Source organism: Candoia aspera, chromosome 3, assembly GCF_035149785.1.
Source record: "Candoia aspera isolate rCanAsp1 chromosome 3, rCanAsp1.hap2, whole genome shotgun sequence".
NCBI classification, from domain to species: domain Eukaryota; kingdom Metazoa; phylum Chordata; class Lepidosauria; order Squamata; family Boidae; genus Candoia; species Candoia aspera.
The window spans coordinates 46,935,529-46,953,390 of NC_086155.1; the positions used below are offsets into that span (position 1 = coordinate 46,935,529).

Sequence of the window (17,862 nt, forward strand, 5' to 3'; positions counted from 1 at the left end):
GAAGAGTCGGAAGCGACTAAACGAATAAACAACAACAAAGCAAGTAAAATGCCTGGGAAAGAGGAATATATTTGGTTTTTGTTAAAAGGATAACCTTTTGAAGTCTTTGCCTGCAAGACTTCTAAGAAGACACTGTAGGAAGAGAGCCATGTTAGTCTATGGTGGCAAAAAGTCAGAAGGATTCTGGTAGCACCTTTTCCAACTAACAAGATTAATTAAAAGGCCTACTGTCTTGTGAGCTGCAGCTCACTTCAGCAGATGCATGACAAATGTTTACATCTTTTAGTAAGATTGTTAGTTGGAAAAGATGCTACCAGAAAACCTTCTGACTTTTTGCCTCCTAAGAAGAGTATTCCAAAAGCATGAGATCACAGCTAAGAAAGCCATGCAATCATGAGATGAACTTCATTTACTGGAGTCATTTAAGGATCTTGCAGTGCAGATAATGGTTTATTATATCTGGTGAGCAGGTGCCTATAGTCTACCTATCTGGTTGTAGAAGCAAGCATAAACCAAGATAAAGGGGAGAATACTGTAACGACGACATTTAACCCTGTTATGAATGTGTGTAAGGGACACATTGTTAGCAACATATCCAGTAACCTGCACTAAATCCATGGCTTTTGGAAACCAATTCTGTAAAGCATCACCGCAGAGGAAGCATTAAAGAGATGTTGAGAAGAAGAAATAATTCATGTAAATTACTAGTACTTTTGGAAGCCTGACCCATAAATCTGCCTGCACTTCAATTTGCTATACAAAGAAAGACGTAGCCATGTTTCCTTCCTGCTATCCTGTCAGCTTTGAACAATAGTTCTTAGGCTCAATTCATATCTTCCAAATTACACATATTATGTATGTTGTTTTGTCGGTGGGAACATTTACAAAACAAACATGATCAGATAAGGACTCAGAGTTCATTCCAAGCTGTTGCATACAAGGCAAAGTCAAAGACACACACATGGCACACACTCACATGTATACATGAATGTTTGTTTTTAAAAAGCATACTCAAGAGTCTTATTATTGGTATGAGCTCTCTTTGACTGTTATGCAAAAGTGTGGAATAACAATGTTTTTAATATAATTTTATTGAAAGTTTTAAAAACAAAAGTAAAATTAATACAAACTAAAACAGAGTAAGAAAGAAAAAAGAAATAGTAAATAAAAGAGAAAGCTAAAATGCAAAAAGAAAAGAAAAAGAGGTAGAAGAAAAATAGAAAAGAAAAAAGATATAAAGAAGTGGCTTCCAATCTTCTCTACTGCAGTTATAAGTACAATTGTAGATTTTCTCTGAAGTTACATCGTGACTCTCTTCTTTCTAAATCCATCCTATCTAATCGTCAAACCCATGGATCATAAGTTCATTTTTTTCTGTTTTACACAAAAAGTCCATAAGGGGTTTCTAGTCAGCAATAAATGTAGATTGTGTCTTTTCTCTAATCAAGTATGTCAATTTGGCCATCTCAGCAAGTTCTATCATCTTCACCAACCATCCCTCCATTGTAGGTATTACCAAATCTTACTATCTTTGTGCATATAATAATCTTGCTGTGGTTATCATATATAAAAACAAAGTTCCATAACTTTTCCCAAAGAGTGTAATAATAATGTTCTAAGGAGAAGGCCATGGGTATGGAATAAGTAGAGGAGTTGGGAGGAGGGTAAGTTTTGGGAAAGCAAGACAGCTTCAAGAAAGAAATGGTTTACTAAGTGTTTTCCCTTGTGAGTTTTAGTTTCTTAATAATATGATGGAACAATAATTTTATCAGTTCCCAAAAAACAAATTTTAAAATTCTGTCTAAAGTCACTATTTATTTTGACGTCAGCTAAACAGACATGAATAAACATGTATTTTGGTGATGCACAGAGCAAAAAGGAAGTTGAAGGCACTGGCCTCGTGGCCATTCTTGCTGTTATTCTAGAAACACTTAGGGAATTCTATAAAAAGAAGCCTTCTCTATAACCAAGAAGTTAATAAGGTAGAATATGTACATACAATCTAAGGATTCTGTGTGGGGACCCACTCTCTCCTTAGCTACTATCATTTCTCAGTAAGTTAAAATAAAATTTTGTGTTTTTAAATATGAATAAAGTGAGAAAGATGGAGGGAAGGGGGATCAACTTACGGAGTTTAAGAAAAAAAATCATATTTACACTGGACAAGATAGTTCTCCCTCTGACTCATATTCCAGATGATCTGCATTTGGCTGTCAACCAAAACAAATTGTGCATCCATAATACAGGGCAGTCAGTGGGGAATCTAATATGTTTTTTTATTGGTGGTAGCATTTTTGTGCCTAAGAGACCCAGGGAATATGATGCCACCAGAGTTGGCAAGGGTGGAAATTTTGACTGATTTTTTCCTGTTTCCAGGGGGGTTGGGATATGTTTATTTTTTTCTTAAGAGTATCAGAGGCTTAATCATCTATTTCCTTTAGCTTCCTGCTAAAAATCTGAAAGTGCAAATAATGCAATCATCAGGAATACCACAGTTCCTGTCTTATACACTTCTAGCTGCAGATGAAGGCAATGCATGACTGCATTCATTCCCATCCTTGCACATATATTTCTTGACGTGAAAGTTTTTGGTATATAGAATTCTATCCCTCCCATAGCAGAGCAATCAGTCATGTAGCTCCTGATATCCAGAGTGAGATTTCACACAAGTTCAGTCAAGTCTAGTAGTAAATAGCAGCCTAGTTAGGGCCTAGAGTATTCCGTTAGGGTTAGGCAGACCTTAAGATCCTTTATCACCTCTGAAACAAGAAATTATCCTGTATACTTAATAGGCAAAAGGCAGGTTGACATTTGATAGATGGACTTTTCCCTCAGCGCAGAGCTCCAGGAGTAGATAGAAATGGTGTTAATAAAGCAACAGGGGAGTGGGAGAAGAGTATGCCAGTGGGTGAATCACGGCTTATTTGCTGACACTCGCTTCACCCAAGGGAGTTGAGAAAGTTTTTCATGTCAAGTGACTCACAGCACATCCTTACTCCACAGAAGCAAATACCTTTGAATTATCTCCCCATTTCTATCCCACTTCTCCAAGCCAGCCAGGCTTAAAAAGAGGAATCTTTCTAAATAATACTAATTTAATTCTATATAAGAGCCAATACCGAGTATTATTTTTTGTTGTTGTTGTAAAAGAAGCTTCAACCTTTCTCTTAAATGAAAATCCTGCATTTCAGATCATTTTGTTTTTGTTTAGATATTTTTGTTACTTTGTTTAGTGGAGGTGCATTTATTCAAGCTGTATTTTTAAAAGCATGATTTAAAAAGATCATTTATAAAAAGTGAAAAGATCAACCTATATTGAGACAAGAGGTTTTTATTTAACAGAACAAAAAAAAAAGTGAAGATTCAGAGAGGCATCCTGGGTCAGCAAAAAGCTAAAACCAATGGAAAGTTAATTTTGAACAAAACAAGGAACTTCTCACTCTCAGACCTAGCCAGGCTACCCCATCTGGCGTCTCAGAAGCTCCATTCATTCCATTCATTTACTGGAGAATAATCCCTTTGGGAGCGATGTGCACACAGAGTGACTTATTGGTTGGAAACACCTCTGCCATCAATGTGGCCCAACACTGGGCTAGAGTTATATAAATTTTATATTTTTATTAAATGTTTTTAACTTTTTAACTTTTAATTAATACTTTCCCCCTTTCTATTTCCTGCATTTCTGACACGAAATGAGACTGGAGAATATTTTTTAGCTTCTGATAGCTTCTCTCACCCTCTCCTCCCCCCCAAAAGCTTCTCTCTTGAAAAAGGCACTGGTCAGGCAAAAGCATTTCTTGGATTACTTATATGTGAACTTCAAGAGCTGACTGCCAAACATTTCATCTTCCCTATGCCTTTCTCTTTGGAGATGTTACACATAAAGAGACAGCCTCCAGAAATTTGGCAAATTAAAAGGCTGACTACTCTGCTTCTGTTTAAAGGAATATAAGTGGGCTTCATGTTAGGTAGAGAAAGGCAAGGAAAAAGAAAAACTGGAATAGGTGGAACTGGGCACTCACATCCCTGGCAATAGAGGCTGCTTGGCTGGGAATCAGCAGTGTAAATTGTCCACAGAGAACTCTTATATTTTAATAGTGGAAGACAGAAAGTCTCAGCAGACAGCTTGAATCAGCAAAATGCACTCAATAATTTCCTTATTACTCACAGGAAAGTTTCTGGGCTTCCCATACAATTCATCTGAGTAGCATCCAAGTCTCCATTTGGTACACAAGATAGCTAATCGCAAGAGCTCTACCCAGACAGCAATGTCCCCACAGCTGATTTAGTGTTGATTCATAGCGCTGGAGATGAAGTAGGTGTCAGGGAAGAGGCACCAGCTGTGGAAGCAGTAAATGGCTGCCCTTCACAAACGGTAAACCCCAGCAGTACACCCCGGCACCCTGGGCTACACTGCAAATACTGAAGTACACTTGAAATAGTGTTGGACTATAACCTCCATAATCCTAAGTCATACTGTCTAGGGCTTATGGGAGTTAAGGAACATCTGGAATGCTACTCTGATCTATTTTGGCTTCTCTCTTCCCCCAAGAAAATGCATATACTGTAACAATAACGGAGTGTGGTGCATGCAGGCATAACACCCTCTCTCAGCCACAACCCCACTTCCTGTAATATGGGTACAATAATGATGGCCTTTAAATGAATCAGAATCATTTAAAATATTTTTGAATAAGATACCAAGTTAGAAAGATCATTAACTCCCTGTCCTAGCTCCTTGTTTTTAGGGCACACAGTACATTAAAAAAAAACAAACCTATGGCAGTATTCACTTTCTACTAAAAATACAAAAAACAAAACAAGCTGCATCTCCAGATAGAACACACACACACAGACACACACACAATTAAATTATAGGTATGACTTCTTTCATAAACCAAAACACTGAACTATGGGAATTGGATGGTTTCTTGAAAAACAACAACAAAGAAACAATGGCTGAACATATTACCTTTTATCTCTATTTCTAAAAGGGCTGGAGGATTGTCTTAGAAAAATAAAATAAAAAATAAAAGCAAGGTATCTGGGGATTCTGGCTTTTCCAAAGGTCAAGGGTCAGTCCCTTTTCAACTTAAGGTCAAGGACTGAATTCTGCGGGAATAATCTGAGACTATATTGTATTCCAATGGTGGATGAAAGCAAATAGTGGTTGAGCCCAGAGCAAAAATGGGTGGGAGCATCATTATTTCTGAAACATTTTTTTTCCCATTTCCTGCCCTCTTCTTTCTCCCCTCTTTTTATCATTTCTCTTTTCTTCACCACACAGCAGACTGCTCGAGAAAGGACTTGCCAGAAGTCTGAATCTGACTTTCAAAGGACTTTGAAATTAAGTCAAGAGCTGTATAAAATTAAACCAAAGGCTGCCTGTAGCAGTAGATTACAAGTTGCCTACAACTGACTTAAGGCCCATGTAGTACATTAACTGATTTTAGCCCATTCGAGATGCAGTAGGAAACATCAGACCTATGTCCTCTTTTCTTAACTGCAAGAAAGGCAGAAAATGTACATGATCAGGACGTTTACAGGGCTACGTCAAATCTTGTTCTTTGCCACCCATCGCCTGCAACCTGCTAGCTCTGCCAATAATTTTTCGAGTAAATCAGCAGTATGCAATTTCTCATTTCTGCAGACTTCCACATGGGTTGCTTGAAAGCCATACTTCTCAGAAGGTAACAAAAAGGGCTAAAGGACTGCATGAATAAGACTACAAGGAAATGTAAAATATTTTTTGCCATGACCACAAACATACAGGTATGGTCACTGATTATGGGGAAGAACTCATTACTTGCAAAATCATCATCATCATCATCATCTCAACCTACCATGGTCAAATCATGATAGGAAAAAAGGGATGCAGAAAGCATGAAAAATTGTTTGTCAGCCATGACTTTTGCCTTCTGCTAAAGAATAAAAATAGCTATCAACAATAAAACAAAAGCAAAATCAAGTGAAATCTGTAAGGGATGGATAAATTGAAGGGGAGGCAGACTCTGCACAGATAACACTGGTAAAGCCATAGCCAGGCCAGCATCTAGAAAAATCTGCTTTCATCTGTAACAAAGGTTTAATATTAACTTCCATTGTCCAGAAAGAAAGTTGCATCTCACCTGGACATCAGTGATAGTAATAATTTGTGTTACACACACACACACACACACACGCACACACACAGTTTCTGTCCACTCCTCTAATCCAGGCTATTTTAAAATACTAAGGAAAAAGTTGAGTACTCTCTCAGCCATTACTGAGTGATGGGGATGAAGCCAACAGTGAAACAAGGAATGAAGCAAGACTGAGGTGTAAATTGGTATCCAAAGAAAACCCTAGAGATTTCCTTCCCACGTTGCTTTCTGTACCTTTCTATTCCCTTTTCTCTAAACATGATGGCCTCTGCAATTAATACACAGTCGCTATAGGTACAACACAGGTACTTAATATCTCATGAAAAGTACCCACTTGACTTTGAGGAATATCCAAAAGCAACATTGAGATTTCCCATTTAAATGGAACAGCATTAGTTAGATTTCTAATTAGGCATTTTGCTTTAGGAAACATTGAACATGAAAACGAAACATAAGGACAGAAATGAGGCATATGAACTTTGGCTCCTTTCCATCATTATTCAAATGTTGAGGACAAACTTCTGCAGTGAGTCAATCTTTAATCCATCTACTCTGCCTGTATTGCTCTTTTAAGAGAAAAAACACTTTTTGGGGGGGGGAGGGAGATCTGTTTTTAACTATAAATCCATTTTCTCCGAAATCAGTATCCTCTCATTCAAAAAACAACAGATTTAAAATTAAACATATACTGCTAACATTCTAAACCTAGACTTTTATATACACTATTTTAAATATTTATCATTACGACCTATTTGCTATTTATTTGCAGCTTTTTGACAAACAGCACTCAAGTTGGTATATCATACAAATTAAAGAGAAAGACATAAATAATTAAAACACATTAAAACATTACAATATCATTAAGATAGAATTTCAAATTTACTAAGTTTTAAAAGGCCAAATTGAAGACATGTATCTTAACTCCTTTAGACAGAAGAGACCATCAGCACCAAAAATAAGGACCAATCCTTTCTAGAAAGGAAACACAGTCCACTCTTTGGGAAGGATGCAGGAAGAGGTCCTTTCTGCATGTCAACAAGTGCGATTTTATTGGGTAAAGGGGATGTTCTCATAAATACCTGGGTTTGTTCATAATAAAACAGCCCTAAAACCATTTGAAAGGCTAAAATTCATGAATAACACCTTGCACTGAGCCCAGAAGACAGGTAAACAATCCAGATCTTTTTTGTATATTAGAGTGCTATGATCTCAATATTGTGTACCAGTTAGCCATTTTTTATACTGACTTGATAACAGTTAGCACTGACTTCCAGGGAAGCAATGGTGGACTGAAGATAGCTTTGCTTTTACCAGAGCCGATGTCCATGGTGGAATGAGGAGCCGATGAACAGATCGGATCAGCTGCTCGAAATTCCTCTCTGGATAAAGGGGAGGACCTGGGATACGAGTGGTTTTTTTATTTTTGTATTTTAAGAGAAAATGATAAGTTATTGAGTAAAGGAAAGGAATATGAAATTGATTTACTTGTTTAAAGTTTTATATATAAATAGTTATTTCTAGTAACTCTTAATGGACGTTTGCTGATCAAGATTGAAGATGCTAATAGATAAAAGATGGGATATGGGATAAAGAGATTTTTTGCTGAAATGTTAGAGCAAGTGAGAAGTTACTGAAATTGCTTGGAAGTCATTTCTTTATATATCTTTCCCCTTTTTTCTTTATACTTTTTCCCCTCCCCCCTTTTTTTCTCTGCACTTTTTATTTTTTCTGCATGCAAAGCATGTGCTTACCCCTGATCTTTGTTCAATCCCTGCTTAGTAATGAGAACTTCATCCAGCAGTTTTCCAGTCTATTCCCAACTCACAAGAGGTTACTGCCTCACCACCTATTCTAGCTAACAAGGTCATGTAGGCCTGAAGGTGAAATGGGGTATCTCTGAAACCAGTATGGAGAGGAAAATAAGGATTGGTCAGTCTTGATGAGGCAGTCAAGCTGGACCATAGCCCATCCAGTGGTCTACTCCCATACACACACACACACACACCCATCACTTGGCACAGGAAACACATGCTTCAGTGATCCAGATTTGGCATTTCCACCAGGACAGCCCTTCTTCTCTAATTATATCTTTGGATTGTCTTTCCCTTGCCACTTCCTGTTCCCAATTACAGCTGTGAAATATGCTAATCTGCTGCTTACACTACAAAACAAGAGAGCTAATAATAACCTGCAAGTTTTCAAAGCATACGAACAGAAAAGGGCAGAAGCTGGTGTCTCACCCTTCCTAACGCAGCCACCATGCCACACTGGTTGACCCTCATATGACTGGATCTGGCCCATTTTCTTTACAGTACTATGGCCTCCTCTCCTAATACTTCAGCATTCTAGTTAAAGGACAAATTTTCATTCATTCAATCATTCATTTTTTTAAACATAGGTCAACTGCAATTCGATTTTTTATTTTAACCAAATAATGTTAAAAAATTCTGAATGCCTTAAAGATCCATAAAAATAGAGTCAGATTATACTTTCCCATCCACTGCTGCAGTTTTTCAATTCTAATTTAGTGAAAAATTCTGTATAATCCAAAAGTTTATTTCCAACATTTTGAACACCATGGTCATTTCTGTTAAGGTATATCTTAACTGTACTTCTAATCTATGGAGTTAATGTGGCTATTCTCATTTTTGATGCACAAAGCAGCTCATTTTACTGGACTTCAGTTCAATGCAAATTACATAGGTAAAGGTAAAGGTTTCCCTTGACATTAAGTCCAGTCGTGTCCGACTCTAGGGGGCGGTGCTCATCTCCGTTTCAAAGCCGAAGAGCTGGCGTTTGTCCGTAGACACTAATGCAAATGACATAAATGATATAATCTGCATCATCTGTGTCATCGTGTGCACTATGTACATTCCCACAATGGACTTTCCTCAGCAAGACACCCCATCCCCCGGTTAGTCCGTTCAGTGTACCACATACTTCTCTTCACATTTATGATGCTTGAAAAATCCTCCCAAACCCTTGACATTCCCCTTTTACAAACAAGATTTCAAATCTGAAAAGGAAAGCAGTGTTAAGGTCTTCTAGTTTATGTGTAATTTGTATCTATTTAGCTCTGTACAGCTTAGGTCACTTTTGGGGATCCTATCTGTAGCCTATTGTTAAAGCATTGTGCAGAGAATCCACATGGTCACAGAGCTGACAGGGTCTTCATGCTATTTATTACTGCTTTCTATCTGAAACTGGTTTTGAAATTGCACTGGACAAAATGTCATCAAAAGCAGCTATCATTTTTCACAACTTGCTTTACAATTAAATCATATAACCTGTATATATATGCAGCTACAATACAAATTAAATATTCAGAAAACTCCTTTAAGAAATGATAATCTCTGTGTCCAAGTTACTCTGGCCTCCATTTTTGAAGCATGCTACTCTTCTGGAAATGAACCTCCATTCAAACCAATAATTTCAGCATGATCTCTATATTACTGTGGAAGTCAATTTCAATTTCATTTGGGGATCCTTAGAAAATAAAAGTTAGCATAACTAGAGTAGATATACCCATCTCTACCATAATATATTTAAGAGGCAAAAACATGATTTTATGTCCCAGAAATGCCCATAGATGGGTTTCTTTGAAGGAAGACTTAGGCACAGCAAAGTTCTTGAGTATAAACTTCCTGTTCTGCGTATGAAGTAGAGCAGGGACCGCTGGAAATTTCTACACAGAAGCACCTACAGTTTGCCTTGGAGGGCTATGTACACTGTAATTCAGGGTATTAATATGGTGGTGGCTTATTCATGAAGGAAATACAGAGTCTTCAAACTGTGTTGGATTAGGGAGCAACCAAAAAGTTAACCATTCTTGAACTCTTTTTTATGTATTCATCCTATTCCCTTTATGTTTTCTTTCTGTCAGCACCATAAATAGTTTAAAGCAGTAGGGATACCAGATTAAAACCCAGGCTCAAAAGATGAATCACACTTTTAAAAAAGTGTTTCCTGGCATCCATCAGCAACTTTTATAGTTTTGGACTTTTTGCACCCTGGTTTTAGGGATTGGCAAGAGAGAAGCTAAAGAGAGGAATCTTACTAAGAAGTACAGATGTTCTGGAATTTCTGGTTCATTTTTAGAAAAGTGGATAATCCCAAGAAACAGCTATTCTGGCCTACGGCTGCTCCCTGCTCATTCAAAACTTATTCATTGTGAGCTACAGATAGTCTTTGTTTAGCAACTGCCACATTTAGCAACCATTCACAGTTACAACAGTGATAAAAAAGTAACTTTATGACCAATCCTTGCATTTATGACCTTCGCAGGTCTGTAAAGCAAAGGAAAGCTGAAGTAAGATCGTAAGCAGTGTCACAGTTTCTCTTAGTGACTGCTTCACTTAACAACTGAATTGCTGGTCCCAACTGTGGTTGCTAAATGAAGACTACCTGGATATCATTTTTACACTCTCACATGAACCCAAGTAGTGACAGCTTTTATCCACAGGAGTGAATCCCACACTCTTATAGCTTCAAGCAAGAACTTGTCATGATTTGGGCAGGGGAAGGGGGAAATGTTGGTTGGTTCCCTAGTCCTGCCAGAACTGGTCTTGTCCCCTTTGGGTGGAAATTAATCTGCTGTTACTTGGATTTCATTATATTTTATATTTATATTTATTATCAATATTATTCTGATTTTTTTGAATTTTAAACTGTTTTATTGTGAACTGCCCAGGGTCCCCTGAGTGGGGGAGATGGGCGATAATAAAAACATGATAAATAAAATAAATAAATAAAAAGGCACAGCCATCCTGAGACTGGCAATTTTGTGGAGCTATCTTACTCTCTATTATTGTACTGAGTGGCTGACAACAGGGATTTACAGAACCCCCTGCAATATATTAAGGAAGTTTTATCTGACAGATTTCCTTCTCTGCAACCTCAGTTTAACAGATTAGCCCAGCAGATGATCAAGGTTTTCACCAGCTGAATGCACCCGGTGTTTCCTCTGAATTTGTCTAGCAAATTTTCTTTGCAACAGAGAGAGGAAAAAGAGATACTTTGCTGCCAAGCTGTATCCTTTTGATACAGACTCTTGGCTGATTGAAGCCTAACCATGTTGGTTAAAACTTTAGCTCATTTATTGACCAGCAGAGAAACTCAAGATGTTTGGGTTTGTGTGTGGGGGGGGAGAGGTTGGGAGAGATGCAACGATGTCTTTAGAACCCATGGAAATATTTGTTTTCCCACCAAGGTGATAACCTTCTTACCTTCAATTGGTGAGGTCTTCAACCTCTTGCAAATATTATGCACTCCCCCATAGGTATCATTTATTCGGGTCACTGCCTCCGCACTGCGAAGTTCCATAAGGTTCCGTAGGTCCATAACAGAGCAGCCAAAGTCCCCTTCATAGCTGCCCTCTGCAACAGAGTTCCCAGGATGATGATCTGCAGAGTTATTTGTCATCTTGAAAACAAGGGAGTGGATTCAGTGAGGAAACAGCCCAAGAAAAAGTTGTGTGCTCCCTTTTCACCTCTAGATCTCTTTCCTCTATAAAATCAGAGCAGGCAATGCAACTTTTGGAGCTCCACATGAAATGCAGTCCAGTGCAGTGTTTGGTAGGGGACTAGACACAACTCCTCAGGGAGGAAAGAGGATCTAGTGTAAGATTGCAAGACTGCAGAACCAGCACTTCCTTCTCTTGCTCCCCAGGTGATACCAGTGGAACTAGCCAAGCTCAACTTCTTCCGATGAAGGTGTAAACAAGATGCACATGTTACTGTGGATGCAACCTTAGCAACAACCAGCAGGCATCTCCCAGAGACAGAAATGGGTTCCCTGGATACTGTCTTCAAGCAAAACTGCAAGACAAGGATTTGAAGCAAAAATTATAGTTAATAAGAGGCCCAAGAGGCCAGCTAATGTGCACATGGGTACAACAGATGTAAAAGCAATAGCGTAAGTATCAGAACAGCGAATGAAATTGCTGGGAAGATAGCAACGTTTAAAGAATAAGCTGATGGAAAATGTTGGCTTCTAAATGGACCACTTAAAGGGCTTTTTTTAAAGTAACCATGGGAGACATTCCTTAATAGTTAACCCCTATTTAGACAAGTGTTATCCTTTTACCCATATGAAGAGTTGCGACCTTAGCTTTTTTTTTTTCAGTTTAAAATATAATCCAAAATACCAAATACTCTACCCTTGGGAAGCAACAAATCTTGTGCCAGCTTCTGTAAGATAATGTTTCATACCACATGCAGAAGACCCATTCATTTTACTGTGGATGGATTAATTGCATTTGAAGTCAGTCTGTTTAGTGAGTCAGTTGTACGTCTATTGCTTTCATTAACTTGGTGCCCTTAAGATGTGCAATACTACTACTGCCATACAGAGAGCCAGTTTGGTCTAGTGGTTAGGGTACTGGGCTAGAAACCAGGAGGCTGTGAGTTCTAGTCCTGCCTTAGGCATGAAAGCCGGCTGAGTGACCTTAGGCCAGTCACTCTCTCTCAGCCCACCTCACCTCACAGGGTGGTTGTTGTTGTGGGGAAAATAGGAAGAGGAAGGAGTAGTAAGTACATTCCCCGCCTTGAGTTACTTGTAAAAATAATAAAGGCAGGATAGAAATTTAAATAAATAAATAAATATAATACAGAGGTTGGATAGAAATAGGTAAACAGGCTTTCTGACTAATGTTAAATATTTTCTCCCAACAAAGAAGCAACTGTCTCTAGAACTTTTATAAACAAGTAATCCTTAACACTAAGTCCAATTTACTGTTAACTTGGCCTGGACTCTCTGACTCACTTGCTCTGCGCATCAAATAATGATTTTCTGGTTTGCTATCACACATAAGGCATCTTCTTCCCCTTTGCATTCTTGTTCCAAACAAAATACTTTATTTATTGTAGACAGATTTACATCTGACCCATGGATACAAAGGCTTGGTAACATAATTATCCTGATGTTCATTACGGGACTATATTTCCAGGTCAAGACTGGCAAAGATTAAACTCGTCACTCCACAGGTTGCTCATGTAACTTTCCCATGTACCGAGAGCAGCCAATATTTTTCAGCCAGGAGTCAAAGTTTTTTATTTTTCACAGGCAAGCATGTTCATGGGTACAGTATCATAATAGTAATATCTTTTGTGGGGCAGGGCCAAAATTGTTAGGCCAATTTGGAGGGAACTTTCTGGAAGACTCCAATAAGTATGTTAAACTTGTTCTAGAGCATTTCTAGTTAGAAGATAGCAAAGAAATTGCACCACCCCAAATCAGTGGTTTTGCAGCTGGATTTTGGTGGCTTAGTCTTGGAGGGTTCTGAGGGCTGCTGGGTTCCCAACAGAAAGCTCGCAGGTTTCCTCTCTTTGCTGTTGACTGTCTTCTAACGTCCAACTTTTTGAAGTGTGTGTATTTGTGTGGGTAATCTGGTTTTCTTCTTTCAAACCCACAAATTTCCTGGGCTATGATTTACAGAACAGAATTTTCCTTGAAACCAAGCAGCATTATGATTCTTAGAAGTCCACATTAAAACAGAGAATGAAAATGACAACTTCTGCAGCCATCTGAGTTAAAGAAAATATACTGTTATCTAGATAGAGTCTATTATTTGCTATTTTGAACCAGACAAAGGGACGTAACAGAAGCTAATAACCAGGTTCCACTACGTACCGGAGCTTCCAATACTGCAAATGACAATCTGCCTTAAGAAAATCGCCAGTTCCAGTAGGATAGAAATAAGAAAACTATAACAGATGGATGTTGGTGGAATCCGGAGGGATAATAAGGAAGCGTTCAAAGGACAACCTGTTTTGCTCCTTAGTGTCATCCTCCTCCAGCCTTGATAACAAGGATTGCTATCCTGCTCCTGCATCCAGAATTCACTGCTTAGTGAAGACTATGTAACAGTAAAGCTTGTGAATCAATGTAACTCATTCACTCTCTCCAACAGAAAAGGACCCATCTATAATACTCCATCTGTTTTCAAGATCCTGCTCATACTGTAGGGCTAACTACTGGCCAAATCTGAAGTACCAATGGAGATGAGTAAATAGATGAATGCATAGGATTCCCCAAGCATTTGGACTTGTGGGCACATTGGAACTTGGGAAAATATACAGAGGCTTGCAAAATAGGGTAGTTTGGCCATTCAAAAGCTTGCAGTCATCATGGGGTTGACCAAACACAACAATGACTAACTAGAAGGCAAAGAGTTGAGGATGATCTCTATCTCCAGCACTCAGTGATGTTCAGTACTACCTTCAAATTTATTTTTGTTTTGGGTGGGAGGGCAGACGGGCAGGCTTCCAAAAAAAGCATTGGTTTGCAAATAGCTCTCTTTTTATTTTCTAAGACAAAATATTCCTATTCTTAGAAGCAATTCCAAATGCATTTTTAAATAAAAATAATACTGGACACTGTCATTTTGCTTTGTAGTGTGTCAGTTTATTTTTAAAAAATTAAAACTGCCTTAAAAAATTTAAAATGCAAGTAGGACAAGGAACTAATGTTTGTGATCATATTGGTGCCCATAGAGACCGTTTTGGAGACCCCCAGATGTTTACAAAGCTTACAAAGTATTTGCAAATAGTATTTGTGGGTCATACAGGTGTTTAATTAGAACACTGTGTATAGAAGGAAAAGTTTTCTTTCATTGTACTTTGTCCAGTGACCACCCTGCCCCCCCAAGGAAAGTAGTTACTCCTTCTTTCTCTTATGCTATGATTCCGCTCTGGATTGTTCTTTTTCCATCAGACTATTTATTATTTGAAAATATGCATTCATTAACCACATTTGAATGAACAATTGCTTTAGAATAGGAGAGAGGTTCCCAAATGTTGTTGGTTCATGACACCCCTAACAGTTCTCAGACTGTGTGCTGTGGGCCCCAGGGCACCACAGTGCACTCACCAATGGTTCTGTTTATTAAGTAGTAAAATGTGGTGCCCTGGTGGGTTTGCTGCAGCTCTCTGGATGCCACAGCACAGTTTGGGAACCATGAGAATAAGGGAATAGTCATGACCAGGAAAAGGCAGAGGTAACAGAAAGCACAGAAAGAGGCACGGAAGCTTGCTTATTTGGGATTCAGGTTCTAGCAATGCATGCAAAATGAATTCTGTCTCTTCCAGTTGTATGGATTCTGTACTTCATGATGCTGACCTAATACCCCAGTCTCTGAATCCTAAGTAGCATCAATGCTGTTGAGTGGAGAAACAGCAAAGAGGGACACAGAAGTGCTATGTTGCAAGGCTAGGCTCTTTGGGAATAGCAGCATTCCCAGGAGTTGGCACTGGGATGAATACTAATAAGCCCAGGCTGAATCCAGGAGGGGCTCAGCTGACTGGAGCAGAAAAGCACACACACTACATTAATTTATTTACTACAAACAATTTTTCTGACAGGTAGACATGTGTTTTGCCCTGGAACTTACAACTTCATTTTGCTTATTTAGATTTATTGATCCCTACTTGGACCTTCATCCCTTTAGATACACACCTTGATTCTTGATTTACACATTGGACTGGATCGCTTTTTTGCCTAGTAACTATGTGCAAACTGCATTCTGTGCCCTCAACCTTTGTTATCTCCCCTGCCCCCATGAGTCTGCAGGACAGAATAGGAATCGAGAACAGGGAAATGAAAGTGAGATTTGTTCTCTCCCCCCTCCTTTCTGATTATAAATTATGTATATCTCGCCCATTTATATTCCTTTTCAGGGAACAATTTTGATCCACATCTGGGTCCACATTTTGGCCCATAAAGTTCCAGAAGTGCACAACCCATATTTGTACTGAAAACCCATTCAGCTCTCCAAAAGTATGTGAGTCAATATGATTTAATGGGGAATGTTAGACAAGGTCTGACATCCAAGCTGAAAATTAATTTAGTCCAGAAACTTGGGGGAAAAACCCCCATTGGCAGATAATATGGGTGTGGGGAAAAGACAGTACTAGATACAATTTTCTAAGTTCCTTTGAGGGAGGAAAGCTTTAACAGAAAAACAACTAACTTGGATTTTAATTTAAACAAAATTCAGGACAGACTAAAACTTACTCACATAGCCACTAAGGCCACATCCACACAGTTGCTTTGCCATGCTCTCCCCCGCCCTGAACCCATCAGGAAATCATTTCACCCTAAATCTTGCTGTCCCCACAACCCGCTCTTACCACGCACTTGGAATGGGTTGGTGCTAAACTGCTGCCCACATGGGCTTTAATGGACAACACTCTAAGAGCTGTGATTGGTGGTTGCCTTGGCTAAAATCCCAGCCCAGCCCAACATCTACTACTACTTAAAAAGCCTTCTCCACAATTGGCATCCACAATGCTCTGGTTAATCCATATTTAGCTATTTTTTCCCCTTCCAAGTATATTATTCACCAGCTGGACATTTTTTATTCATTCCTTGAAATTATGGTTTGATTGACTGTCTGACCTATCAACCACTAGGTGGGAGCAAAGAACTGGAGGTTTTGTATCTCTTGGCTACCATGCAGTGGCCATCTGGATTTCTGCAGTTGAGATGCAGCCAGTGGGTAGGTCTGCTGAAGTTTGAGAAACAGGTTTAGCTATGGGGATCTGAGTAGGAGCTGTACACTACTGTAAAAAAATAACACGAGGAGAAGAAGCAGGACGCCAGGGCTTCTGTGGAAGCAACAGCCACTAAGAAGCGGATTACCTGCCAAGCAGGCTACAGACATACAAAAACTGATTCCTTTAAATTACACTTTCAATTTCAATGTCAACAAAAAGGCATCAGGCTAGAAACCAGAAGACTGTGAGTTCTAGTCCCACCTTGGGCCAGTCACTCTCTCTCAGCCCTAGGAAGGAAGCAATGGCAAACAACTTCTGAAAAAACCTTGCCAGGGAAACCGCAGGGACTTGTCCAGGCAGTCTCGGAGAACTGGACACAACTGAATGGATAAACACTCCCCCACGCTTTCAGTTACATATGTTAAATCTGGTACAGCCTGTTCAGTGTAAAGGTTTTGCATTCTCTAGGTCAACCAGTCAACCAACCCTTAAAAAAAAAGTAGTTGCAGGAGTTGGAGGTCCTCTCTCTTTTGAAGCCAAAACATTGCTTATGCACAGTACGTTGAAGCAGCAAATTGGGGAATAATTTTCCAGAGTGCAGCACCTGAAGCCACCTTGAACTGTCTCAGCTACAGGAGGATGCTGAGGTATAGGCAGAGGCATGCAAACATGTACTCAGGAAATGGTCAGTGGGTTCTTCTCAGATTTACACTAAGTTGCTGTGAATAGCAATGTCTAATTGTACCCATATACTAAACATGCAGTGACTTTTCAATTTCAATTTCAATTCAAACCTGACCAAATGGAATGCTAGCCAGGTAGGTGATTTCAGAAACGCCAGATACCTTATGTATATTACACTTAAGACAAACAGAGAATTTGCAGAATATCAAACAGCAAAGATATAGACGGGATAGGAGGCAACTCGGTTCTGCCACAGTAATAAAAAGTCAAGAGACCTTCAGGCCTCAGATATTGAAACTGGAGAGAGAAGGAGAAAAAATAACGGGCACTATCTTCTCTGCCTACAAAAGGCACCGAAGCTCACTCAGAAAAGCTCTGCTGCCCTGTTTTGTGGAGATAACTGTCATAGCTGCTTGAAAGATAAACTCAACAGATACAGTTCTACACCCAAGAAACGCTGTAATAAGGAAAACTTCACCAGATGAATGGCTGCCTCAGAGCTGGCACTTACTGAATTGCTGCCTTATTGACATAGGCATAGA

The 17,862-nt window shown here is 39.0% G+C and overlaps 2 protein-coding genes across 3 annotated transcripts in view; one reads left to right on the plus strand and one right to left on the minus strand.

The window, feature by feature from the left end:
* Positions 1–17,862, plus strand: part of GOLT1A (golgi transport 1A) — a 321,971-nt gene that overhangs the window by 303,741 nt on the left and 368 nt on the right. The gene's annotated exons all lie outside the window — the stretch shown is intronic.
* Positions 1–17,862, minus strand: part of ATP2B4 (ATPase plasma membrane Ca2+ transporting 4) — a 167,973-nt gene that overhangs the window by 70,716 nt on the left and 79,395 nt on the right. For both annotated transcript variants that reach the window (XM_063297549.1, XM_063297551.1), the window contains exon 2: positions 11,369–11,959. In XM_063297549.1, the coding sequence (XP_063153619.1) occupies positions 11,369–11,564 (196 nt within the window). In that variant the 5' untranslated portion in view covers positions 11,565–11,959. The remainder of the gene's footprint in view (positions 1–11,368; positions 11,960–17,862) is intronic.